General features: G+C 43.6%; 2 protein-coding genes and 1 long non-coding RNA gene across 4 annotated transcripts in view; 2 read left to right on the top strand and 1 right to left on the bottom strand.

Annotated features, from left to right (window-relative positions):
• USP42 (ubiquitin specific peptidase 42) overlaps positions 1 to 1,863 on the bottom strand; it is a 56,767-nt gene extending 54,904 nt beyond the window's left edge. The window contains exon 1 of the mRNA XM_070780219.1: positions 1,752 to 1,863. The gene's annotated coding sequence lies outside the window, so the exon portion shown is untranslated. The remainder of the gene's footprint in view (positions 1 to 1,751) is intronic.
• LOC139179773 (uncharacterized) lies at positions 1,442 to 2,360 on the top strand. Its single transcript, XR_011564135.1, has 2 exons — positions 1,442 to 1,630; positions 1,761 to 2,360. It is a non-coding gene; the product is annotated as an uncharacterized lncRNA (long non-coding RNA).
• Positions 2,361 to 10,523: 8,163 nt separating this feature from the next.
• Positions 10,524 to 26,679, top strand: part of EIF2AK1 (eukaryotic translation initiation factor 2 alpha kinase 1) — a 27,006-nt gene continuing 10,850 nt past the window's right edge. Inside the window, exons 1-11 of one of the 2 annotated variants that reach the window (XM_019987557.2) lie at positions 10,524 to 10,758; positions 18,172 to 18,330; positions 19,000 to 19,133; positions 19,803 to 19,840; positions 21,076 to 21,175; positions 21,739 to 21,819; positions 22,456 to 22,555; positions 23,082 to 23,142; positions 23,452 to 23,782; positions 24,969 to 25,080; positions 26,225 to 26,332. In XM_019987557.2, the coding sequence (XP_019843116.1) occupies positions 10,641 to 10,758; positions 18,172 to 18,330; positions 19,000 to 19,133; positions 19,803 to 19,840; positions 21,076 to 21,175; positions 21,739 to 21,819; positions 22,456 to 22,555; positions 23,082 to 23,142; positions 23,452 to 23,782; positions 24,969 to 25,080; positions 26,225 to 26,332 (1,342 nt within the window). In that variant the 5' untranslated portion in view covers positions 10,524 to 10,640. The remainder of the gene's footprint in view (positions 10,759 to 18,171; positions 18,331 to 18,999; positions 19,134 to 19,802; positions 19,841 to 21,075; positions 21,176 to 21,738; positions 21,820 to 22,455; positions 22,556 to 23,081; positions 23,143 to 23,451; positions 23,783 to 24,968; positions 25,081 to 26,224; positions 26,333 to 26,679) is intronic. The other variant, XM_019987558.2, reaches the window with a different exon arrangement.

Genomic DNA, 26,679 nt, shown 5'->3' with positions numbered 1-26,679 from the left:
GGCAAATAAGAGGAGTGTGGGGCACACTAGCATGAAAAGGTGGCCATGGTGGTCAGAAAGGGGGCCTCGAGGGCAATCATACTGCACAGAAGTACAAATCCACTCTTGCTGGGGAATCTGAAAACATTTTCACCTAATTCGATCATAGAAGCTTTGCATGTGAGTAATACATAAAATGCCGTAATTGGGGACTTCCCTGGTGGTCTGTTGGTTAAAACTTTCCATTCCAACGCAGGGGGCACTGGTTTGATCCCTGGTCGGGGAACAAAGGTCCCACATGTTGTGAGGTGTGGCTAAAAATTAATAAAATAAAATGCAGTAATGAAAAAATTATCAAAGTCACATTGTTGATTGATAGAGCAAGTTGTAGAACAATAATGCAACATTCAGTAAGAATCCAGAAACTAAAGTCCAAAATATACATTGTTCTAGGGGCACATGGCCAGGTACAGAAGTGAATAGAAAAAGATTTGGATAAAGTGAAGAGTGCTTAATTCCAGAAAGGGCAAAGAAGAGGGGACAGAGTATAATGGCCAAATGGAACTTGACTCAAAAGGTTTTCTGGAAAAGTTTGCCTATTCCTTGTGTAATACTATTAACAATAAAAATTTTGTTTTGTCAAATATACGATTTTGTTTTAGCTTTCACTCTTACTCATCTACGCTAACCTCTAGAAGGCCAATGTCTGATTCCAGAAAAGAAATGCACCATTAAGGCGTTGGTGAGTATAACAAAGAAAATGCCTTGAGGTAATTCCAAACGATAATAGATAAAATAATTTCAACAGTGTAAAATTTTAAAGATTGGTTCTGGGATTCCCCGGCAGCAAATTCGATGTGTCAGCTCCCCGAGGAGCTACTTTACAGCTGCTGGGAACAGGGAGGTATTAAATAATATGAAGTTCCCTTTCACAATTTTGTCTCTACGCTTTTATGTTTACAATCTTTGCTTACTAAGGGGAGTCATTCAAGACTTATTACAATGTTTTAAGTACTCATCTGAGCAATAAACTCATTCATTCACCCATTTAACTGCAGGGTCTTCCTTATGAGGCAATGTGCAGACCAGGGAGAAAAGAAATGATGGACCAGTTAGACATGAAGAGTTCTGCTTACTTGGGGAGGAAAGACCTAAATGGGGTCTGAGGGTCAGCGGGGGGCTTTAGCCTTCTCCAGGGCAGGGGGGAGAGGCTGCCGGGAGCGAAGGCTGCGATCAAGCGGGCGGGGGCGCACCCTGGCCAGCCCTGCATCCCTGGCAATCGCCCGAGGAGAAGCCCACCTGGCTGCGAGCTCTAGGGCTGCATCCACGTTGGACCAGCCCTGCCCTCCATATTCGACGGAGAAGGGGCGGAGTTTCGGCCAGGGCCCGCCCCCGACAGCGGAGCGCGGGAGGCCGAGGCGGGACTTCCGCCTCGCAAGGTGCCACTTCCGGATCCGGTGGCGATAGTTTCCGGGTCAGTTTAGAGCCGCGATGCACTGGCGGGTTGTTTGAGTTATGGCTCGCGCATCGCTGGGGATGTTGGGCTGCAGCTCGAGGCGGAAGGGCGAGGCAGAGGGCGATCTGGCGGGGACTGTGTCTGCGCCGCCTGCCATTGACTTCTCGGCCGAGAGCTCGGACCCCAAGCGTGATGGTGAGGGACCGGCCTGGGCATCTAGGTAGAAGGAGCAGCTCGTGGGTTGGAGAATGTGTGTCCAGCTCACTTCCGTTAACCTTTGAGTAGAAAAGCCATAACCGTCAGAAAATCCTCTCACCTTCACCAGGAAAATGTCAGAGGAAGATTCTCCCACCCGGTTCAGAGTTACTCTGATTTGGAAAATGACGCTCAGCGCACGGCCCCTGGAGTCGTCTCCCAGGAGCCGAAACTGAAGGATCGAAGCTAACGGAAGAAAATAACGGCTTTGGGTTACAGTTACGAAGAGCTGCCCACAAATAGGTCAATTCATTTAATTCTCATGTAACCCTGTAAGGTTGGGTGAAGTGGGATCTTTACAAATGAACAACTGAGACAGGTTGAATAATTTGTTTAAAAATCACAGCTACTAGTGGTCGGACTCCGTGTAAACAAACTGGATACAGATGTTACTTATCGAGTTGTTTGTAATATTATCGGAGACGCCTATTTCTCCCTCAGCTGGAGGCATGGCCAAATTATGGAATATCAAGTTACAAAATACTGTGTTACACTAAACATGGAAGTTGCCCAGGACATAGTTCGGAGTGGAAAACAAAATGCAAGTTGCAGAAAAATGTGTTTTTAGCCATTGTTTTTGCAAAACCAAACCCTTTCGAAACAATGCTGTCCTATTGTAGTACACACTTATCTATGTAATCGAATAAAGATTGGAGTAACATATACTAAACCGACAACTGTGTAGGGGAGGGAAGGGGGAGGCATGGGGATTTAAGAGAGTTACGGTAGAAAGGAACTTTATTCTTACAAAGTTTAATAATTTGAGAAATAAAATCCACCTGATGGTGTGAGGATATAAGGGTTATGAGAATATGGACATAAAAATAAAGGTTCTCAGGGACTCCCAAAAGAACATTAAAAGTCATTTTTAACTGCAGTATTTCATTAGTCTCAAGAAGCTTTAAAAAAAAAGAAAAGTTATCTCAAAACTGCCCTTGTTCCACATTACATGGCTTATATTGGATGGAAACTGAGAGCCGTTAAGTAAAATTAAATATCTTTTCAAATATGCATCCTGATATTTTCAGTTGAAATAGAGCTTTATAAAATGGTGATTATTATTTATATATTCATTTTTAATATTAACAACTCACTGAAATCATATATCTGACTAGCCCTATATAAAAATTGTTAAAAACACTTAACATCTCTTGCATGTTGCACTGGGGTTGAGGCCCCAAAACTTAAAGAGAGAAGTCCAGGGATTGAAATGAGAGTGACACACTCTTAATTGCCAATATCCACATTAAATCACCATTTCAAGTGTGTCTGTTGACAAAAGGAATATTAAGAAATGATTTTGGCTTGAAGATCCCTTTAGTAATTGACCTTGTTTGGGGAAGTAAAGAAGAAAGCAGAAATAGATGTGCTTACCAGAAAAGACAGTCTGTTCATCTGGGACTTGACATCCCACATTGGCAAGACCTTTCGGAGTGAGGGTTCTAATCCTGATGACATCACAGCTGTTGCCTGGTAGCCAGGCAGATCAACAGAATCTTCACAACGCATTACCTTAGGCTGTTCCTTACCCTGATAAGAGGCAGGAAATCTAGTTAAGCATATGTGTTGATTATTGCTGTGTAATAAATTACCCCCCAAGTGAGCATTTATTTTTTTCCCATGGTTTCTGAGGGTCAGGCATCTGAGAGCAGCAAAGCTTGGTGGTCCTAGCTCAGTCTCTCCTAAGGTGGCTGTCCAACCATTGCCTTGCTGCAGACATTTTAGGGTTCTGGGGAAGAAGAATCTGCTCGGAGCACACCTCCATGTTGTTGGCAGGCTCGGATCCTCATCGCCTGGGCTTCGCTCACAACATGGCGTTGTGTTTCCCCCAGAAGGAGGGATGAGGGAAAGAAAGCAGAGTGGGAGTCACAGCATCTTTCAAACTAATCTTGGACACCTTAGACCATCAGTTCTCCATGTGCTAACCATCATACAAACTACCCTTAGTACACAGAGTGGGAACTTGAAAAGGGTGTGAAGACCAGTAGGCAGAGATCTGGGGGGGCCATCTGGAAGGCTGCCTACCAAGGTATCGTACCTTCGGTCAAACTCTCACACTCCCTGATCATTGCTAGATACCTACATGTGGCTGGAGCTGTTAGAGTAAAAATAGAGGAATTAGAGACAAACTAGAGAAGATTGGGTCCCAGTGTGTAACTTGGACAATTCCTTAACATGAGATGAATAAGTAGTTAGGAAAGATGATAAAATGGATGCAACCCCCAGTTTTACACAGTACACTGAGCACCTTATTAGTGACCTTATATACTTAAATATCTGTTTATTGATCCATCAAGTGGTATCTTCTAACTCCCTATCACAGAGATAAGAAACTTATACCTCCTCCCATCTCATTACCTGCAAACATGCATGGATACACCACTAATTCTATTAAGGTTTATAGCACTTACCTTCTCTTTGGTAATCATCATTATTGATGTAACAGGATAATTGATAAAGGTAGCTATTGGGGACATTCTCTGATGTTACTGATCTGTCTCTCCCAATAGGTGACAAAGTCCGTGTGAATATCGATGTGAAGGTTTCACTAGGGTGCTTAGTGATGGGGAAGGTGAGGGAGAGACTGGGTAGGCATTTGTACATACACACATATACACAGAGACACACATCCAGACGCATACAAACACGCCTATTCTGCCAAAAAGAGGGGGCCTTCCTCAGGGATGCCAGCCCCCACTTTGAGATCCCCACCCCTGCCACGAAGAAATTTCTATCTCTTTAGAAAGTTTTGTCTTCGCTTCACCGAGAGGAAAAAGCTATACTGTACGTGCAGTATAAGTGGAGAAGGTGGGCGAAGACCCTCTGTGCGGCCAATGGCCACCAGTTGTTCAGTCGCTAAGGTTTCTGTCCTGCTTCTTGTGTGACTCTGTCCCTGCTCTGGAAGCTGTGACCTCAGGAACCATCGCTGCTCTGGCCCCCTCTCATGAACGCTGAAGTCATGAGTCTTAGTCATCTGCGTGGTACCATAGACTGCCATGAGAGTGATGAGTGAAGACCGAAAAGGAACCCTGGGGCAGCTCTTGAAAGGCCCTATGGGCCTTACAGAGGAGTCTAAATTTTGTTCTCACAAGGTCTAACCAGTTCTCCAGCCACTCCTGCTTCCTTTCTCCTCTCATGGCCTCTTTCTTTCTTTGAAATGAATGGCAACCCACTCCAGTACTCTTGCCTTGAAAATCCCATGGATGGAGGAGCCTGGTAGGCTGCAGTCCATGGGGTCACGAAGAGTCGGACACTCACTGAGCGACTTCACTTTCACTTTTCACTTTCATGCATTGGAGAAGGAAATGGCAACCCACTCCAGTGTTCTTGCCTGGAGAATCCCAGGGATGGCGGAGCCTGGTGGGCTGCCGTCTATGGGGTCACACAGAGTCAGACACGACTGAAGCGACTTAGCAGCAGCAGCAGATTCATTCCTACTCCTGGGTGTACCTACTTCTTTCTGTCTCAGGATACTTCCCAGGTCTTAATATTGATGATTTTTTTTTTTTTTTTTTTGAAGAAACATAGGTACAAAGTCTGCATATGTGCTCAGTTGCTCAGTCACATCTGACTCTGCGACCCCATGGATTGTGGCCCACCAGGCTCCTCTGTCCATGGGATTCTCCAGACAAGAGTGGGTTGCCATGGCCTCCTCCAGGGGACCTTCCCAACCCAGGGATTGAACCTGCATCTCCTGCGTTGCAGGTGGATTCTCTACTGCTGAGCCACTCAGCAGTAAAGCCCACAGGTACAGAGTACCTTTTATATAAAGTATAAAATATAAAGTACCCTTTATATTTTATTTCCTTTTAAAATATGTATTTATTTGGCTGTGCCAGGTCTTCATTGTGGCATGCAACTTTTACCTATAACTAGTGAAATTCGTGCATCTTCTATGTTATCCGTCTTATGGGATTCCTTTTGGTTACAGATATGTTTAGTATTGCATGTTTATCTGTATCATGTTTCTTTTTTTTTTTTTAATTTGTAGGCAGCCTAGATATATTCTGAGCTTCCCTTGTGGCTCAACTGGTAAAGAATAAGCCTGCAATGCAGGAGACCTGGGTTCAATCCCTGGGTTGGGAAGATCCCCTGCAGAAGGGAAAGGCTACCCACTCCAGTATTCTGGCCTGGAGAATTCCTACAGTCCATGGGGTCGCAAAGAATCACACACGACTGAATGACTTCCATTTTCACTTTAGATATATTCTGGATATGGAATAAAAATTGACTCATGTTTTAGACTTGGACAAATGGGTGGATTATGTGCTAATTTAAATAGATGGTGAAGGATAGTATAAAAGTGTTAGGAAGAACATGAAGAGTTCACTTTCAGACAAATTCGAGAAGATTTTAGGCCATCTGAGAGAACAAGTCTGTGCTGCAGAGATACATCTGGGAGTTGTCAGGTTATTGGTGGTATGTAAACTGATAGCGATGCACGTGGTTATCTCCTGAGAATTTGGGGTGACGTGACAAGAGCCCAAAAAATTACACATTTAGAGAAGGAGGGTCCAGAAAGGGATACTGAGATACTGAGATGAAGGACCAGTACAACAGAGAACTAGAATTGTGTGATATCGTGGAAGCTGAGAGAGGAACGTGTACCTCCCCCCACCCCCAGTTTTTCCCTGCAGGTGGTTTCATTGCACGGTTGAACCCTAACTGCTCTTCTATTTGGAATTTGGATTTATTTCAGTGCTTTTCTATTATAAACTATACCTTGGTAGATATATATATATATATACACATACATACATACATACACGGAGAAGGCAATGGCACCCCACTCCAGTATTCTTGCCCGGAGAATCCCATGGATGGAGGAGCCTGGTAGGCTACAGTCCATGGGGTCGCTAAGAGTCGGACGTGACTGAGCGACTTCACTTTCATTTTTCACCTTCATGCACTGGAGAAGGAAATGGCAACCCACTCCAGTGTTCTTGCCAGGAGAATCCCAGGGACGGGGGAGCCTGGTGGGCTGCGGTCTATGGGGTCGCACAGAGTTGGACACGACTGATTCGACTTAGCAGCAGCATATATATACATATGTACACACACACATGCTTTTTTTTTCTTTTGGTGGACATTCTTGTGTTTATCTTTTTTCACCACTCTATTTGCTTTGGATATACATATATATAATCCCATGAATGGAGGAGCCTGGTAGGCTGCAGTCCATGGGGTCCTGAGTTGGACACGACTGAGAGACTTCACTTTTCACTTTCATGCCTTGGAGAAGGAAATGGCAACCCACTGCAGCGTTCTTGCCTGGAGAATCCCAGGGATGGGGGAGCCTGGTGGGCTGCCGTCTATGGGGTCGCACAGAGTCGGGCACGACTGAAGCGACTTAGCAGCAGCAGCAGTATAGGTAGACATGTATGCCTATTTAAAAGCTTTTAACTATAAATTGCATGTCATTTTCTAGAAAGGTTGCCTTCATTATATTCCCACCAGAATGAGTTTGGTTGATGTTCATCATTTATCTAACCAATTATATTGTCCTGTTTTGGGTATCATAATTAGTGTTGCAATTAATACTTTTTAAGCTAAATCTTCTTGCTCAGTCTTAACCTGCTCCTTATGATAAATTCCCAAAAATAAAATTGATGAATCAGAAGTATTTGCATTTTTAAAGCTCTGCACATGCATAGGTAAATCACCCTCCAGAAAGCCTATGCCCGGTTCCATCAGCAGGGCATGGCAAGGTGAATCCCTAGTCCCTGGGAGTTATTTGGAGAACTACATCCTTAATTGCTTCTACCAGGGTGAATACACCAGTAGACTATGAGGAAGCTTTGTTCAAACCCATTTTTTTTTTTTAAAGAGTAGATTAAAAAAAATTCATGTGGGATCTTATTTCCCTGACCAGGAATCAAACCCTCACCCTGACACGTTGGAAAGGTGGAGTCTTAGCCACTGGACCGCCAGGGAAGTCCCTCAAATGCAATTCTTAAACAATACCATTTTTGCGCATGGCACTGGGATTGAGCACACAAATCTGAAAGGAATGTTTTTTTTTTTTTTTTGGCTGCACCAGGCCCCTTGTGGAATCTTAGTTGCGACCAAGGATTGAATTTAGGCCATGGCAGTGAAAGCACCAAGTCCTTAACCATTGGACCGCCAGGAAACTCCCTGATTGACTTTTTATTCCAGCTATGGTATCTGATCTGCGGTCTAAGAATTAACTTCCAACAGCATTGCGTCAGCGACCAGGTCATCAGAGACATCAGAGAGCAAAGAGGATTTTTGCAGCCAGTGGCTTCAAACCACTGTTGATCCGGTGTAGCCATGGGATCACTTTGAAAAGGCTTTCTAGGTTTGAAATCACCTCAGTTGAAAGTTGTCTCAAAACCAGCGAAAATTTTATGAGACTGATTCACTCTGGAATCTAGCTGGCATTTCCCGTTTTGTGGTGACCTAACGGTAATGGCATAGTCATAAAGCAGAAATAGATGTTTTTCTCGAACTATCTTGCTTTTTCCATGATCCAGTAGATGTTGGCAATTTGATCTCTGGTTCCTCTGCCTTTTCTAAAACCAGCTTGAACATCAGGAAGTTCACGGTTGATGTATTGCTGAAGCCTAGCTTGGACAATTTTGAGCATTACTTTACTAGCGTGTGAGATGAGTGCAATTGTGCGGTCGTTTAAGCATTCTTTGGCATTGCCTTTCTTTGGGATTGGAATGAAAACCGACCTTTTCCAGTCCTGTGGCCACTGCTGAGTTTTCCAAATTTGCTGGCATATTGAGTGCAGCACTTTCACAGCATCATCTTTCAGGATTTGAAATAACTCAACTGGAATTTCATCACCTCCACTAGCTTTGTTCGTAGTGATGCTTTCTAAGGCCCACTTGACTTCACATTCCAGGATGTTTGGCTCTAGATTAGTGATCATACCATCATGATTATCTGGGTCGTGAAGATCTTTTTTGTACAGTTCTTCTGTGTATTCTTGCCACCTCTTCTTAATATCTTCTGCTTCTGTTAGGTCCATACCATTTCTGTCCTTTATCGAGCCCATCTTTGCATGAAATGTTCCCTTGGTATCTCTAATTTTCTTGAAGAGATCTCTAGTCTTTCCCATTCTGTTGTTTTCCTCTATTTCTTTGCATTGATCGCTGAGGAAGGCTTTATCTCTTCTTGCTATTCTTTGGAACTCTGCATTCAGATGCTTATATCTTTCCTTTCCTCCTTTGCTTTTTGCTTCTCTTCTTTTCACAGCTATTTGTAAGGCCTCCCCAGACAGCCATTTTGCTTTTTTGCATTTCTTTTCTTGCAGGTTAGGAAGCAACAGTTAGAACTGGACATGGAACAACAGACTGGTTCCAAATAGGAAAAGGAGTACATCAAGGCTGTATATTGTCACCCTGCTTATTTAACTTCTATGCAGAGTATATCATGAGAAATGCTGGACTGGAAGAAACACAAGCTGGAATCAGGATTGCCGGGAGAAATATCAATAATCTCAGATATGCAGATGATACCACCCTTATGGCAGAAAGTGAAGAGGAACTAAAAAGCCTCTTGAAAGTGAAAGTGGAGAGTGAAAAAGTTGGCTTAAAGCTCAACATTCAGAAAACGAAGATCATGGCATCCGGTCCCATCACTTCATGGGAAATAGATGGGGAAACAATGGAAACAGTGTCAGACTTTATTTTTTGGGGCTCCGAAATCACTGCAGATGGTGACTGCAGCCATGAAATTAAAAGATGCTTACTCCTTGGAAGGAAAGTTATGACCAACATAGATAGCATATTCAAAAGCAGAGACATTACTTTGCCAACAAAGGCCCATCTAGTCAAGGCTATGGTTTTTCCTGTGGTCATGTATGGATGTGAGAGTTGGACTATGAAGAATGCTGAGTGCCGAAGAATTGATGCTTTTGAACTGTGGTGTTGGAGAAGACTCTTGAGAGTCCCTTGGACTGCAAGGAGATCCAACCAGTCCATTCTGAAGGAGATCAGCCCTGGGATTTCTTTGGAAGGAATGATGCTAAAGCTGAAACTCCAGTACTTTGGGCCACCTCATGCAAAGAGTTGACTCATTGGAAAAGACCCTGGGAGGGATTGGGGGCAGGAGGAGAAGGGGACGACAGAGGATGAGATGGCTGGATGGCATCACTGACTCGATGGACGTGAGTCTGAGTGAATTTCAGGAGTTGGTGATGGACAGGGAGGCCTGGCGTGCTGCGATTCATGGGGTTGCAGAGTCGGACACGACTGAGCGACTGAACTGAACTGACCTGAACGGTAATGGCAACCCACTCCAGTGTTCTTGCCTGGAGAATCCCGGGGACCGGGGAGCCTGGTGGGCTGCTGTCTATGGGGTCGCACAGAGTCGGACACGACTGAGGTGACTTAGCAGCAGCAGCAGCAACGGTTCACCCAAACAGGTTCAGTTCTCGTTGAGACGAATCCTGTAGATGCTTTTGATTTTTCTAAAATAAATAAATAACAACAACAACAAATGACAAAGTCACCGACGTGTCCGCAAAAAGTAAACATTTGGGTCAGGGTCCCTGCAGACGCCGGATTTTTAGACTAGCACCGGAGTCCTGGCGGGAGATGTGAGAGCGCTGACTAGCTGGGTGTTCAGGTCCCCAGGGCCGTGGAGCCGGACAGCGGGGAGCGCAGTCCCGGGTCACAGCGGAAGGATCTTGCCACTACCGCAGCGGCGAGAGGACAAGCCCCCCGGGCGCCGGCACCAAGGCTGCGCCGGCGCGGGTCCAGCCCCTCCTTCTCTCCACGAAAGGCGGGACTTGGCCCCGATACGGGGCGTGGCCTGCGACGGCGTCGCTCGGAGCGTGGGCGAGACAGGTGTTCCGCCTTCCGAGGGGCTACTTCCGGATCCGGTGGCGACCGCTGAAAGGGTCGAGTGACGCCGCTGAGTGTGGCGGCGTCAAGCTGGCTGTCGGGAGATCTGGTTGACTGGCGTCTCGCGCCCGGCGATGCTGGGGGGCGTCTCTGGGTCCGCGAAGCACGAGGCGGAGGGCGACGCGGCGGGGGCTGTGCCCGCGCCGCCCGCCATCGACTTCCCGGCCGAGAGCTCGGACCCCAAGTATGATGGTGAGGAACACGGAGTGCGGCGGCCTTCCCCGCCCCCGCCCCGGTCCGCGTTCATCCTCGGGGCCGGCAGGTGGCTGCGAGGTTCTGCCCAGGACCTGGACAAGTTGGGCTGGATCCGGGCCGGAACGGGGCCAGCGGTGCAGTGTTGAGGGCGGGCGGGCCGTCTGGATTAGGAGAGCTCGTATTGAAACAGTTGTCTGCAGCCCACTCGATCGTTTCCCTTTCTGCTCCGCGGTTTTCCTCTGCGGGCTCGGGGCTACCGACGCGCCCGGCTGTTTTCCCTCTGGCTGTTTTCCAGCTCCTGAGCCCCGGGGCTCAGGTGATGCGGTTGAGCGTTGCAAACTAGTCTACTGCAACTTGGCAGACCCTATGCGCCTAGCAGTTTGGGTTGAGTTTTCATGGTAGCTTCTCTTTGTCTTTGGCTTTACTTTTGCTTAGCTGAAGAGTTCTCATAGTGAAACAGTAAGGGCATCATTCTCTTCTATTAAGGAAGAACCCCAAGTTTTCTTGAAGCTTTTGGTTACTAGGAGATAGGGCGTAAGTTCTTCAAGTGGTTCATAAAGCGAGGGTGCTTATAACGTTGAGTCTAACCAGTTCAAAATATCTAATATATTAATGAAAGTGCAGTAGGCTTTTCAGTGGTAACCAGTTGTTTGGGCAGTTTTTTTTTTTACCCCTTCTTTTTTCTTGAACATCAGGGTGATACCAGGAACTTTTCCAGAACTGCAGTTGATGTCAGAAGGGAGGGTGGTTTGGTGTGGACCGTTTACCTTATAACATTTGTAATTGCTTGAGACCTTGCAGACATCAACATAAGGATTTGTAGTGATCATGACAGCGGTATAATTTTGAGCAGAACTAAGATTAAATAGGGGCCCAAATGGAGCGTATGATAGGTAGTAGTTCTTTGCTCTACTTAGATATTGGATAACTATAAAAATAGTTTAAAAATACTTTAAAAGTTTCATTTTCTCAGTAAATATATTGATGGTGATAGTATAGGTATCTCTGTTCTGTAATCCAGTAGCAAAAAATATCCCAAGTGCTCAGAATATATTTTTTTTAGTGGATGAACGCATTGAAGAAAATTGAAGTATAGTTAATTTACAGTGTTGTGTTAATTGCAAGTGTATAGCAAAGTAGCTCAGCCATATACACACACACACACACACACACACACATATATGTATATATATTCTTTTCCATTATAGGTTGTTACAAGATATTTCGTATAATTTCCCATGCTGTAAAGTAAGTCCTTGTTTATATATAGTAGGGTTTATGGCCATTTTAGGGAGAAGGCAATGGCACCCCACTCCAGTACTGTTGCCCGGAAAATCCCATGGACGGAGGAGCCTGGTGGGCTGCAGTCTATCGGGTCGCTAAGAGTCAGACACGACTGAGTGACTTCACTTTCACTTTCCACTTTCATGCATTGGAGAAGGAAATGGCAACCCACTCCAGTGTTCTTGCCTGGAGAATCCCATGGACGCAGAAGCCTGGTAGGCTGCAGTCCATGGGGTCACACAGAGTCGGACACGACTGAAGCAACTTGGCAGCATGGCCATTTTAAAAATAAAATTGTGCCATAAATGAATGATTCATTGATTCAGGAAGGTTTTTACTTTGTGGTAGTTCAAATAGAGTGATTATAGAGAATATACATTAAGTTGAAGCCTGAAACAAATATTAACATGTTGCAGGGGATTTAAAGGTGCAAGCTGAGTTGTAAAGGTCTTAATTTATTCCATAAATTCTTCAGTTTTCACCCTTATTACTACCTACAATTCTTGATAAAGAGAAACAAAAGGAGACTGTGATAGTGATTTAGGTAGTCTCTTAACATAGGACGCCTGTAAGATAACTATTTTTTAAAGGAAAAAGTGATTTTTTCCCACATGTATCATATTCTAGTAGCTCGGTAATATGTAAAGCATTATGTGAAAGCCCCTGCTGTAAACAGGCAAGTCTGTTCTGTAACACTGTGATAAGGTTTTCTGCACACTGAAGATTATTCTTGAAGGGAGTGATCTTCGATAAGCTTCTGAAAATTTCCTTCTCCTTTGGTTACTCATGATACGGCTGTGTTTACATATTGCCTTTTCTTTCACAGAGAAAAAAGAAGCCTAGAATGTCTAGACATACACTGTCTTTTTATATGAAAGGTTAGATCTGTGAGAAATCCTAGTTTAATTTCTTGGTGTAAAAACAGAGTAGGTAGATGACTCCTCAGCAGGTGTCTGTTGATGTGAGGAGGTCACCGTGCCCAGCAGTGGTAGCATTAGAAAAGTCACAGTCTGGATGGAACCGGCGCCTGTGTCCTTCAGCAGCTCGAGTAGGGATTCTCCTCAAACCAGCATCATCCGTCTTTGATCAAAGTTTTTTCATGTTTTTTTCCCCGCCCCTGTGGAAAAGCTCGAGTTAGAAGGAGGGCCGACAGTAAACCTGTTGTCAGGCTCATTAATTTTTCTTCTCTCATCTGACACAGGTATTTCCAAAGTTTTACCTCTGATTAATCCTTCAGAGTCTTTAATTTGGATCATACTTTGCTCAGGAGGTTGAATCAGATGATTCCTTTCCTATTTGTCTTACTCCCCTCTTACATGGCAGAATTCTAGAACTCTTAATTCACACTGGGCCCGGATATTTCTTACTCTTTCTGGAGAACTTGACCTCACCTTTCCTTTCAGCCCCATACCTCTTCTCTGGACCATAACTGAAGTGAGAGACTTTCAGCCTCCACCTTCATTTCCTGTCAGTTTTGCTCCTTCCTGTGTTTGGGTGTCTGTCCATCATCTTTTTAAAGTTGTCACTTTCTTATTAGGTTCAGTTGACTCTGATGAGCAACCGTTTTTTTGTTTGTTTTTAATTAAAAAGTAGAATTTTCTTATCATAGAGGATAGGGATAAGGGTGTATAGAAGCAGAAAACACTCCTAAAAAGAAAAATCTCACCACTGTTGGCAATTCAGTACTTAAAATTTTGTTTTTCACATTATAGAGTATGTTGAAAAGGTAGAGAAGTCTGAAGAAGAAACTAAAAAAGCCAGGATCTCATCCCCCAGAAGTTACTGTTTGTGATTTCCATTTACAAACAGTATATTTTGGTTTAGCTAGGGTCAACTTTTTGGGTGAATTTTGCATTTAAAAATATTTGTCAAAGAAAGGTATTCTGAATAGATTAAAGATTTCTATCACAGCCCAAGATAAGAGAAACCTAAGTAAGAAGGTAGGTGTTGCAAGAGGGCATCAGAGGGCAGACACACTGAAACCGTACTCACAGAAAACTAGTTAATCTAATCACACTAGGACCACAGCCTTGTCTAACTCAATGAAACTAAGCCATGCCCGTGGGGCAACCCAAGATGGGCGGGTCATGGTGGAGAGATCTGACAGAATGTGGTCCACTGGAGAAGGGAATGGCAAACCACTTCAGTATTCTTGCCTTGAGAACCCCATGAACAGTATGAAAAGGCAAGTGCTGCAATTCATGGGGTCGCAAAGAGTTGGACACGACTGAGCGACTGAACTGAACTGAACTGAACTGATGATAGAAACATTGTCTGAATAGGATAAAAGTTTAGAGAAAGCATCAGAAAATTTAAAGGCATAAAGGAAGGAGAGGGGAAGGTCCCGTTGACTCCCGTCTCTGAGGAGACCTCACTGCTAAGAATTTGCTGTTTTTGTTTGTAGTATTTCCTGAGAGGTGCTGTATACCACGTAGATGCCTAGACACTAGTGGTCAAACAGGCAGACTATAAACTGCTGCTCACTTGTAATCTCACTCTTTGTAGCTTCCGTCGATGTGTCATTGAAAGCACAGGGGGCAGAGACTTTTGTCTGTTTTGATCTTTCTATTCTTTTTGTGTATATAGATCAGTATAGCTATAAAATAAATATACTTTAAAATTGTGATCATAATAGTCTGATAAGCAGATTGCTTTTTAAATGTGAGCTTATATTAGCATTTTCTTGTGATAAATTAGCCTTAAAGAACGTTATTTTAAGATGATCACATTCTGGACTATCATTTATTTAATCTTCACTCTGTTGTTGGAAAATAGGATTGTCTTTTTTTTCTAACCATTAGAAATAACACAGGGTTTGACCTCTATTTGATATCTGTATTCATAAATCTTTGTTAATACATGATTATCTCTTTAGAATAGATCCATGAAAGTAGGGTTTGTTTGGTCAAAGAAAACAGTTTTTTAAAAAGTTTTGATATGTTTTGCTAAAATGGTGACCAGAAAGGTTGTGTTGGTTTGTATGAAACTGTCTTGCCTCACCTTCATTAGTGTTACTAATTTATGTCCTGCTGCTTTTTCTTTTAATTTTTATTTTATTATAGTTGATTTACCAGATTGTTTTAGTTTCAGGTGTACCACAAAGGGATTCAGTTGTACATGTACAGATACATTCTTTTTCACTAGAGTTCCCTGTGCTGTACCAGAGGTCCTTATCGGGTGGCCTACTTCTTTGACGTGCTACATTGTTATTTATGATTATCTTTCTGTGTAGGGCCATCTATTGATACAACAGCTACACAGTACTCTATATACGCTGCTGCTAAGTGGCTTCAGTCGTGTCCCACTCTGTGCGACCCCAGAGACGGCAGCCCACCAGGCTCCCCCGTCCCTGGGATTCTCCAGGCAAGACCACTGGAGTGGGTTGCCATTTCCTTCTCCAGTGCATGAGAGTGAAAAGTGAAAGGGAAGTCGCTCAGTCGTGTCCGACCCTCAGCGACCCCATGGACTGCAGCCTACCAGGCTCCTCCATCCATGAGATTTCCCAGGCAAGAGTACTGGATGTAACTTAGCAAATTTTCAGTGCTTTAAGGTATTGCCCTGATCACCTTGGACATAGGTATTTGCTGTTTTCTTTATTTCCTTGGTTTATCTTTCCAAAAGTAGAATTGTTGGGTTAAGGTTTGCACGTTTGAAATTCTACAGTGTATTGCCAAAGGTTGTAGACACTTACTCCTTGGGTTTGAAAGTGTCTAGTTTTCTGTGCTCTTAACCATACCAAGGATTCCAAACTTTAATTACCAATCTATGGTTGCCAAGGGGAAGGGTTTGTGGGAGGAATGAAGTGGTAGGTTGGGGTTAGCAGATAAGCTTTTATATATGGAATGAATAAACAAGGTCCTTCTGTATCACACAAAAGAACTGTATTCAATATCCTATAATAAACCATAATGGAAAAGGATGTTAAAAATATATATATATATGTATGTCTGACTAAATCATTTTGCTGTATAGCAGTAATTAACCCAACATTGTAAATCAACTATACTTCAATAAAAATAAATTTTTAAAAAGTTACCAATCTGATAGCACTGTTTCCAAACTCTGGTCCTGTGGTTATTTTACTGTGTATGTGTTACACATGGAGAAGGCAATGGCACCCCACTCCAGTAGTCTTGCCTGGAAAATCCCATGGACGGAGGAGCCTGGTGGGCTATAGTCCATGAGGTCGCTGAGTCGGACACGACTGAGCGACTTCCCTTTCACTTTTCACTGTCTTGCATTGGAGAAGGAAATGGCAACCCACTCCAGTGTTCTTGCCTGGAGAATCCCAGGGACGGGGGAGCCTTTTGGGCTGCCGTCTATGGGGTCGCACAGAGTCGGACACGACTGAAGCGACTTAGCAGCAGCAGCAGCAGTGTTACACATACTCTAAGGTCCTCCGTTTCATAATATATGTGTATTACTAGCTATGTTAAGCCTGTTTGAATTTTAACTGTGCTTCATTTTCTTACTAGCGTGTAAGAGCTCTGTATAAATAATTGTCGCCTTTTTCTTTCTTGACACATACAGTACAGATTACCGTATCTGATTTTGTGATTCGTGTTTTAACTTGAAGATACCTTTATATAGAGACGTTTTTACATGGCACATTTTCCATTCTTTTTCTTTCTCATACTCAGATAATAATTCATTTAAAATGAATAGCATATCGCCATTCATGCAGGTCTTTTTTGAGCCCACCTACAGGTCAGAGAGGAAATTGGTGAATGAACTCTCAATTTGAAAAACCTTGGCTCTTCCAGGACCTTCGGTGGTTTATAGAGATGCTTGGAGCAGAGTGTTTGGGATGGGGTCGATTTTGTTAATAGAAGGTATAGGGTACAATGGGCCCCATTCTGCAGAGTGTTTCCAGCTGATTGGGTCAGCAGCTTTTGAGAGTTTGAAGTGCCTCATCTTTCCTCCAACAGCTCCTCTTAGCAGGTTTCACTTGTGTTAACCTCTCCTTCCCATTCCTAGTATTTGAATCCTGGCTCGTCCATTTCTTTCTTATTATCTCTGGGACTTGTTCTTCCCTCCATGTTTCTTCACTTAATCCCTCTGCTAGGCTCATCCTGACTTGGTGTTGATGGTCGCGTGCCTCCTTCCAGGCTCCCCATCATGTGTCCAGAACAGTTTCCTCCCTGTTTCCTGCATTGTGATTTTGGCCTATTAAATGATGTATTTAATAAACAGTGCACGAGAACTTATGACCTTCTGCATTGTCAACTCAGCTGCCGGCTTGCTCTTGTTTAGTAGATCGAGGATAGGCTTGGGAGTCTGTCTGAGATGCCTGCTTGCTTGTTCCTCAACCTCTGAATGGGTTGGCGTCTGCATCTGTAAAACGGGAATGGTCACATAGGGTTTCGTGAGGACTAAATGAGATTGTGCATATAAAACAGCTGGTCGAAACATATGTAGCACACACTCAGCATAGAGGTTCCGTCATTCCTCCCTTTCCTTTTCTTCACAGCCAGACTTCTGGTACCCCTGGCCGGAAGGAAGCCTGTTCCTGCTTGTTTGCTTGCTGAAAGATTTATTTTCCATTTATTCATCGCTACCTTTGCACACATCATCACTAACCAAAATTTCCTCCTTGCCTGCAGTGGCCTCTTTCTGCCAGTGCTTCCAGACTTGCAGATTTCAACTCAAAGCTCAATTCCAGATACTCTGTCTTTAACTCCAGTCCCCTAAAGTAATGTTTCGCTTTTTATTTCCTTAAATTTAAGTAGAGTCTTTTACTAATTAGCATTTGCTTTTTTTTCATTGTGAGACCTGCTTGTTGTCGTTCAGTCGGTAAGTTGTGTCCGACTCTGTGTGACCCCATGGACTGCAGCATGCCAGGCTTCCCTGTCCTTCACTGTCTTCTGGAGTTTGTTCAAACTTGTGTCCATCGAGTTGGTGATGCCATCCAACCATCTCATCCTCTGTCGCCCCCTTTTCCTGCCCTCAATATTTCCCAACTTCAGGATCTTTTCCAATGAGTTGGCATTGGGTGCTCTTCCCATCAGGTGGACAAAGTATTGGAGCTTCAGCATCAGTCCTTGCAATGAATATTCAGGGTTGATTTCCTTTAGGATTGCCTGGTTTACCATTTCTTAAATTTTGTTTTTCTGTTTTCACTTGCAGAATCTGATGTTCCCGCAGAACTCCAGGTGTTGAAAGGACCCCTGCAGCAGCCCACCTTCCCTTTTGCAGTAGCCAACCAACTGTTGCTGGTTTCTCTGCTGGAGCACCTGAGCCATGTGCATGAGCCAAACCCACTTCGTTCCAGACAGGTGTTTAAATGTCAGTAAGAATGAATTAACTTTGCTAAATAAAACTTGTACACATTCTATGTTGTTTAATGCCATGGGTCTGAGAGGCAGCCTGTGTCTAAAAATTTGAAATAAACCTTAATAATACATCTTGTAAATTTACTTTGTATTTTCCTTTGGGTAATTCCTTATGAGTGTCATCGCTGGGAACTCCAAAAAAGATTAATCACCATAAAATTGGGTGTATCTGAATAAATAAAAGGTAGGTCTTTTTGATTTACAACGTGATAATTCATAGAGTTTTCGAAGATACGTTATGGTTTAGTTCGTGAGCAGATACATGAAAATTCCAGGTACTGATTTTGAACCTGTTCTTGACCAAAGCCCTGAAACAGTTGTGACCAGTTGTCTTGACCCTCTAGCTGGGTGTCTTACAGTTCACTCCTGACACTGTTACCCTGAAGTTCGAGTCAGCTCCCGCAGTTGAAGGGCTTAGTCCACAAGACTGCCCTCATTTCAGATGCCAGTTGCAAGCAGGAGGTGCCTGGGTGCTTGGGTACCCATGCTTGTGGCTGACTTGGTTCCAAATTGGGGGTTCCCGTTGCCCCTCAGGTTTGAGAATTTGCTGTGACAGCTCACAGTGCTTAGGGAGACATTTTATCGCTGGCCTTTCTAATGATTGTTTTCCACATTCTTACAGTGCTTTGTCAGACCTTTATCAAAATGGGGCTCCTGTCGTCCTTCACCTGTAGCGATGAGTTCAGCTCGTTGCGGCTACATCACAACAGAGCTATTACACATTTGATGAGGTCAGCTAAGGAGAGAGTTCGCCAGGTAAGCACTGAGAAATAAATGTACTCGGTGTATGACAAAAAACATCCTGATTTTAAGAGAACTATATTTTAAAACATTATGAAAACCTGATTATAACGTGGTGTTTTTTTTTTTATATATAACAGGTTTAATATTAACTTTGTTTATTCAACAGATATTTATCGAATAGCTGTTGTGTGTTAGGCTATCTTGTAGGAGTTGGGGTTCAATCCCTGCCCTCAGGGAGCTTATGTTCCTTGAGGAGGAGGCAGTAAACAATAGAAAAAGAAAGATACACGGGTTGTTAGTTGGTGGTGTTAAGAAGAAACATCAAGGAGTAGAGGGCTTAGAAAATGTTGGGAGGTGCTGTGTGAACTCTACATAGCGTGTCAGAGTGGGCCTTGCTGAGACGAGAGGCAGGAGCTGAAGTTGAGGACGGCCATGCAGAGGGGTCTCAACCTGGTCTTTGGGTGGCGAGAATATAGCTTTTTCATGAGTGATCTTTCAGGGAGAAATATCTTTAATTGCAGACTCTTAAGTGATCTTGAAAAAGCCATTGGATGGGTGGGTGTATTTTTTTAAATGTTAATTTGAGCATTTGGGAGTAGTCGTATAACATTGGATTTTGGTAGATTCCTTATTCCATGAAATTTTCAAAATGTTTTTTAAAAAACAATTTTTTGATTTTAGGGTCCTTGTGAGGATAATTCTCATATCCAGAAGATCAGGTAAGTGTTGAATAGTTTTATGACCATGTAAGAAGTAAACTGATTCAAAAGAAATCAGTGTGGAGAAGTAATCCTCAATTAATCAGAAATTAGTATTGGGATTCAAAATAATGTAGTTAGGGCAGTTCATGAAAGTTAAAAGCTTTTTAAGATTTCTCATTCTCTTTTTGACCCCCTCCCCCAATTCTTTAGGGATTCTATAAGCCCCGCCCTTAATTCAGAGCACTGACATCCAGTCCCTGTCAGGGGAACACCACTGAATTTCAACTTCATGTAGAAAATGCTAGTTTAAAACCTGTAATTGTTCTGAACCATTAAGAAATTTAAGTAGATGTGTGATTGCGGTGGTGAGGGTACTCCTGGACGTTGTTACCATCCACTGCCATTGAGGGTGCCAGCTGGTGCCTGCGACCTGCTGAGTACAGGTGGACGACCCTCAGCTCCTCTGCAGCAGAGCTCCTGTAAGACGCGCTGGTCAAAGCTTCTAGCAAATTTGGATCCGTCTCTTCAGTGCAAGCGTTGAACGTGCCCGTCTCCTGAAGTTGCTGTCAGAGGCTCTTCTCGACTCTGCGCGGTGTTACTACTCCAGCTTCAGCAGCAGACATCCCAAGATGTGAGAGCTAGAAGAGACTTGAAAGGTGATCCCTTCCGTGGATGACAGATTATTTCAGGGAATCTGCAGTGGAGTCAGGAGTTTCTGGTTCTTGGCCCAGCTGCCATGTGCACGTCTGACTGACCTCTGACCCCAGGTTTGGATGCCATATTGTCTGCTTCCAGAACAAGGATCTTCACTATACATCGGGACCCAGGCCCCTCTGACATCTCCTGAATGAGAAGCGATATTTAATAAAACAGTTTAAAATTTGTAATTCAAAAAAAAGAAATTTAAGTAAATTTGTCACTGAACTCAACTAGTCAGCTGCTGCCTGTTAGTCATCTTTAGAATTCCTGTTTTAAAACAATAATACTTTCTAATTGAAATACTAATTGCTGGTAAAATACTTAAAATTAAGTTAAAGTTATCTCTGCTGTCTGTTATGCTATTGATTTGCTTATTAGCAGATGCTTTCTTCATAGAGAATGAAGAATTTCATTTTAGCTCATCCTTTCTAAATCATTACAGCTTAGTGATAAACGAGGTTTCTCAGGACAGTAATATGGTGAGCATGACCTATCTTAGAATGTTGTGGTTCTCATGTTTTGGTATTGACTGACTGGTTATGTTTAACTTTCAGAGCAAGGGAAGTAGCCTTTGAAGCACAGACTTCACGTTACTTAAATGAATTTGAAGAGCTTGCCGTCTTAGGAAAAGGTGGATATGGAAGAGTATACAAGGTGGTTATCTACATATTCCTTCTGACTTCCTACTCTAAACAACATGTTGTATTTGAAGATGTTTTCATTCCCATTTAAAGTGCTCAAAGGAAATTTCCAGAAATCGTGTATTCTCTTTTATTAAGATTTGTCATTTGTTAGGGACGTGGGCAGGTTTTAAGTTTTTCCTAACTACGTTGGGTGATTTAGGGGGAGTCTGGAAACCTTTTGAGTTCTGTTCTATGGTTAATTTTTATTTAAAAATGTATTACTTGAAACAGTTATTTATGCTGCTGTTTTTCACAGAGCTTTTTTGCGAACATTCCCATTCTTCAAACATAGAGCTTCTAGGAGTTGGGCTCTCAGTCCAACTCTCAGAACCACGACATTCTCAGACTTGAAAAAGCTTTAGTCTGGCTGACTATGGCTGACTTCCCTCAATGTAGTTAAGAGGACTCACGTCTGTAGTGTAATTTTATCTTTTTGACTAGTTTGGATTATCTAAGGTCAAGTTGAAAAGAACTGTCTTTATTCAGTTGGAATTTAATGGTATAGTTTACTTTATCTTTTCATCTACTTTTTAGGTCAGGAATAAATTAGATGGCCAGTACTATGCCATTAAAAAAATCCTGATTAAGGGTGCAACTAAAGCAGACTGCATGAAGGTATGATTTAAAACGTTTACTTATTTTGAATAATTGAGTATTTAGGTCCTTTGGAAAGAGTTGTGTGTGTGTGTGTGTATTTGGCAAATAGTAGGTGGTATGGATTAACAATTTACTAAGAATGCATTACAGTAAAATAAACATCAAGACTTAATTTTTTTATAGGCACTTCAGATTGACCACATTTCTGGGTCATTGCTGGGGAAGTTAATTTTTTAAGTAAACTGTTTATATATAACATGTAACAGGCTTGTTAGGAAAAACACAGATGCTCAATTCAGGTCCAGCTCCTCCCTGACATGCTGGGTGGTCCTGAGCAAAGGACCTAGTCCTCTAAGCCACTTCTGTCTCTTGCCCTTGAAATAGCGGTGAAAAATATGGTTTATTTACCTTGGAGGGCTGGACTTGTAGGAATGAAATGAGAGAATGATTATGTATGAACCATGAGAAGTGTAAAGTACCATATGCATGTAAGGTTTTAGTTGCTAAACAACTGCATTTTTCTCCCACAAAAGTATCCCCATCATTTTAAGATAGTTTAGATTCCTCGTACAGAGGGAACAAGTCATATTTGACACCATAAATATGTAACAGATTTGTCAGTAGAAGTCAGCTCTGAGTATGTTTCTTCTCCAGGTCCTGCGGGAAGTTAAGGTGCTGGCTGGTCTTCAGCATCCTAATATCGTTGGCTATCACACGGCCTGGATAGAACATGTTCACGTGGCCCACAGGCAAGGTGAGCGGCTTCAGGAGACACAGTTGAAGGGCTGGTGAATTTTGGCCTACGGGCCACATCTGGCCTGCCTCTCTTGCACATCCCACAAGCTGATATATATATTTTTAAAGAGTTAAAAGGAATCAAAGGAAGAATATTTTGTAAAGATTATGTGAAATTCAAATTTCATTGCCAATAAGTCAAGTGTGAGAAGCCAGGGTCACAGGAGTGCGTCCTCCCCGCCGCTTTGGCACTACAAAGCAGAGTGGCATAGTGGCAGCAGGGCCCCCGGGGCCCACAGAGCCTGAAATGTTTCCTGCTGGGCCTGCCCAGCGCGTTCACTGAGCCCTCGTATAGGTGAACAGCTCTGTTTATCTTTCCTAAAATCCACCAGTCGTTTGACTCAGCTCGATGTATTTGCATTTTGCCAGAAGGTATGACGTTTTTATCTTGTAGTCTCATTTGGTATGAGTTACATTTCTTAGCACTGCCTTTGACTATAAATTAGAAAACTGAGCAGCTTTGAAGACTCTTCTTTTCTCTTCAGCCGATAGACTTTCTCTTCAGTTGCCGTCCCTGGAAGTGATCTCCGACCAGAAAGACCCCAGGTACGTGGGCTGCAGTACACGTTAGATTCCTGTCACCTCCTTGGGTTGCCTTTTGCAGCCAAGGAGCCCAGGAGTGTGTTAGACTTTCTTCTTGTTTATTTTCATTACAAAATGTTAAACTGTTTTCTTTCTCCTCTCAAGTGTTTCCTGTCAGTATTTTTAAGTAATTACTACTGCTAGACAGATTGGCTGTCTTTTTTGTTAGTTTACCAGTAAGATATACATACAGTCTGGAAGGAACAGTTGAGGTAGTACTCTTGACCTTTTTTAACATTGATTTTTATCTTTACTTTTTTTTCCCCCCTGCAGCGCTCAGTGTGATGTTAAAAGTGATGGAAGTAACAGCTCATCCATTATTTTTGCCGAATTCACCTCAGAAGAAGAAAAATCCTTACGAGAACCTGGTGTTGAAGACAATCAGAATAACAGATTGGTGAACTACAGCTCCAGGATAGTCGCCAGAGATGCTGGTGACTTCGAATCATCACTTGAGCTCCACGAAAGTGAGGTGGCTGATGGATCTCCCAGACCCATTGCTGGGCGTCGGTTGCCGTTTCGGCATAACTCTGACCCAGAACAGAACTTCGAATCTACTGAGGAATCTTCTGAAGAAAACCTCAACTTGTTGGGGCAGACAGAGGTCGGTACCTCTCCCAGGACCTGCTGATCTGCTGTTTCCCGGTGATGGTGGCGTGGGGCCCTGTGGCTAGATCCGGCGGCCCCTTCCCAGGCTGGCCCCCTCCTTGGCTTCTCCTCCCCGCCTCTCCCGTAGCCCTCCTGCCCTCGTGGTCTGCCTCTTTCCTCCTGTCCCTCTGAACCTGCGGCCCTGTGTTTGGTCTCCCCTCCTTCCCTCAGTTAACGCTCGCCCTTTCCTTCTCTAGACATTTCATATGTACACCTCAGGGTAGGAAGTATCTCGCACGCTCTGTTTCTGTGGTATGTTAGCTTCATACTCTCAAAATGTATTTATGGAGAAAGATTTTCTGTCTTTTGGAAACTGACTTTAGAAGACCGTCCTAGCGGGGTCACCTGGTCATCTTTCAGGGTCTTATTACACTAATTAGGATTCCCCTGATAATGCTGGTGAGACTCCCATGTGCTCGAGTAACATGAACAGGGTCTAAACATAATCTGTTATGTTGGGATCATAAAACTTTAGACACCATCCATATATTCACATAGAATTAATTCTGGCTGTCCAGGAACATGAGGCTCTGTACATGTGTTTTCGATGAAGCACAAAATTTTGAGTAGGTCCCCCTGAATTTTAAAGGAGTTGAGTGTGAGGGACTTTTCGTCAGAAATCCTTTCATTGCTCTATAATACATTTGAAAATCTTCCTGAATGGGCTGCAGTGAGCTTAATTTTTGCTTACTTTTTTCTTAGACAAATGGTTAATTTCCGTTCCAGTGAAGTCAGATAAAGTGTGTGTATATACTCTGGGGTAATCATAAAGTGGTGGAATACCATACAGTCAGTCTGACACTCTATCTTAGCTTTAAAAACTGCATCTTGAGAGCAGACTAAACAGTTTTGGGCCCACGGCCTCTGTTACATTTGAGAGCTGCTTCCGTTTGCCACCTACCTGAGCCCAGCCGGGCCTACTCTCTGGCCACTCAGTGATGACACCCCATCTTCGGTATTGCTTTATTCCTCCCATCTCTTTCACTAGACTTCGGGCTTCCTGGGTAGGCATGTCTGTCCGAGCGCCTCTGCCCACAGCCCATAGCCCAGTGCTTGGCCTAGAGCAGGCGGGGAGCCTTTGTCCTCTCCAGATCCCTGTGAGCGTATCTGCAGATGGGAGCCTGCTCCGTGTCACCCCCTAGGTGCAGTACCGCCTGATGCTGCACATCCAGATGCAGCTGTGCGAGCTCTCGCTGTGGGACTGGATCGCGGAGAGAGACGGGCGGGGCCCGCGGAGTGTGGACGAGTCCGCCTGTGAGTACCTCGGGGCTGTCTCAGGGCCTAGCCAGGAGTGACAGGCAGGCAGATCGCCTTCTGCCTCTGGATGCTTGAGATTGGGGGGAAAAAGGAAAATCACAGTTTTAAAAACAAGTAGGTTGCTTGTCAGTTACTCAGACGATAAAGAATCTGCCTGTAATGCAGGAGACCCGGGTTCGATCCCTGGGTCAGGAGGATCCCCTGGAGAAGGAAATGGCAACCCACTCCAGTTTTCTCGCCTGGAGAATTCCATTGACAGATTAGCCTGGCAGGCTACAGTCCACAGGGTCGCAAAGAGTTGGACACGATTGAGCGAGTAACATTCACTGTCATAGATACATAGTTTGCTAATATTTAAGAGTAATATAGTGGCTCAGATGGTGAGGAATCCGCTTACAGTGCAGGAGACCTGGGTTTCATCCCCTGGAGAAGGGCATGGCAAACCACTTCAGTATTCTTGCCTGGACAGTCCCCATTGGCAGAGGACCCTGGTGGGCTATAGTCCATGGGGTCACAAAGAGTTGGACACTACTGAGCAACTGAGCACACAGCACAGGAGTAATATGCTTGAATTTAGGTTAGGGATTTTAGGTAGAAAAGGTCTTTAAAATGGTTTTAAGGGAAAAAATTAAATATTTTAGCTTTTTAGCCTGAAAATGTGACACTTTTACAAAAAGAGACCTTGAAAGAACCGCTTACAGAAGGGTATGTAGTCAGAAGTTTGTCTCCCTCAAGATCCAGAGCAGCCCTGTCACCCCGCCCCGCAGTTCTAGCATATCCTCTAGAAATAACTCTGTTAGGTTGATGTTAGTAAAATATTACCACACTGGTCTCAACTTAGGCTGCACATTGAAATTACCTGGGGAACTTTCCAAAAACATGTTGATAAAAAAGAATAACTCTACAGTGGGAGAAGCCTGGCAGACACCCCCTAAGCTAGTGGTCAAGGTCAGCATCAACAGTGATAAGTCATGGTGCTAGTATGTGCCCTAGAGAGGAGCTGATGAGAAGGGCAGGGTGTCTCTGTGGTCTTCCTCCCCAGAGCCCATAACCCCAGTCTAATCACGAGATAAACACAGACACATCCCAGTTGAAGGACGTTCTACAAAACACCTGACCAGTACTTCTCAAAACTGTCAAGGTCATCATAAACAGGAAAAGTCTGAGACCAGAGGACCCTCAAGAGGCATGACAAGTAAATGTAATGTGGTGTCCTGGATGGAGTCCTGGAACAGAAAAAGGACATTAGGTAAACACTAGGGAAGTCTGAATAACCCGTGGACTCTTAGCAGGATCGCTGCGTTAATTACGACAAATGTACCAGACTGATATAGGTGTTGACAACAGGGAACCTGGGTGTGGGGTAAGTGGGCACTGTCTCCTCAGTGTGTCTGTCGATCTAAGGCTTTTTTCCAAAAAATGAAATCCTTTTCTGGGCCCACAGCAATAACTTTTATGTAATTGGTCTTGGTTAGGGCTTAGCCTTTGGTCTGTTTTGGGAAAGTTCTCTTGTTGATACTACCGTGTGGCCAAAGTTGAAATTCACTGTATTATAATAGATTATCAAAATAGGGGATGCGAACGACTTGATTTTAG

The sequence above is a fragment of the Bos indicus genome, chromosome 25 (assembly GCF_029378745.1).
Source record: "Bos indicus isolate NIAB-ARS_2022 breed Sahiwal x Tharparkar chromosome 25, NIAB-ARS_B.indTharparkar_mat_pri_1.0, whole genome shotgun sequence".
NCBI classification, from domain to species: Eukaryota; Metazoa; Chordata; class Mammalia; order Artiodactyla; family Bovidae; genus Bos; species Bos indicus.
The sequence above is the reverse complement of the archived record's forward strand: the minus strand, read 5'-3'. Positions and strand labels throughout refer to the sequence as shown.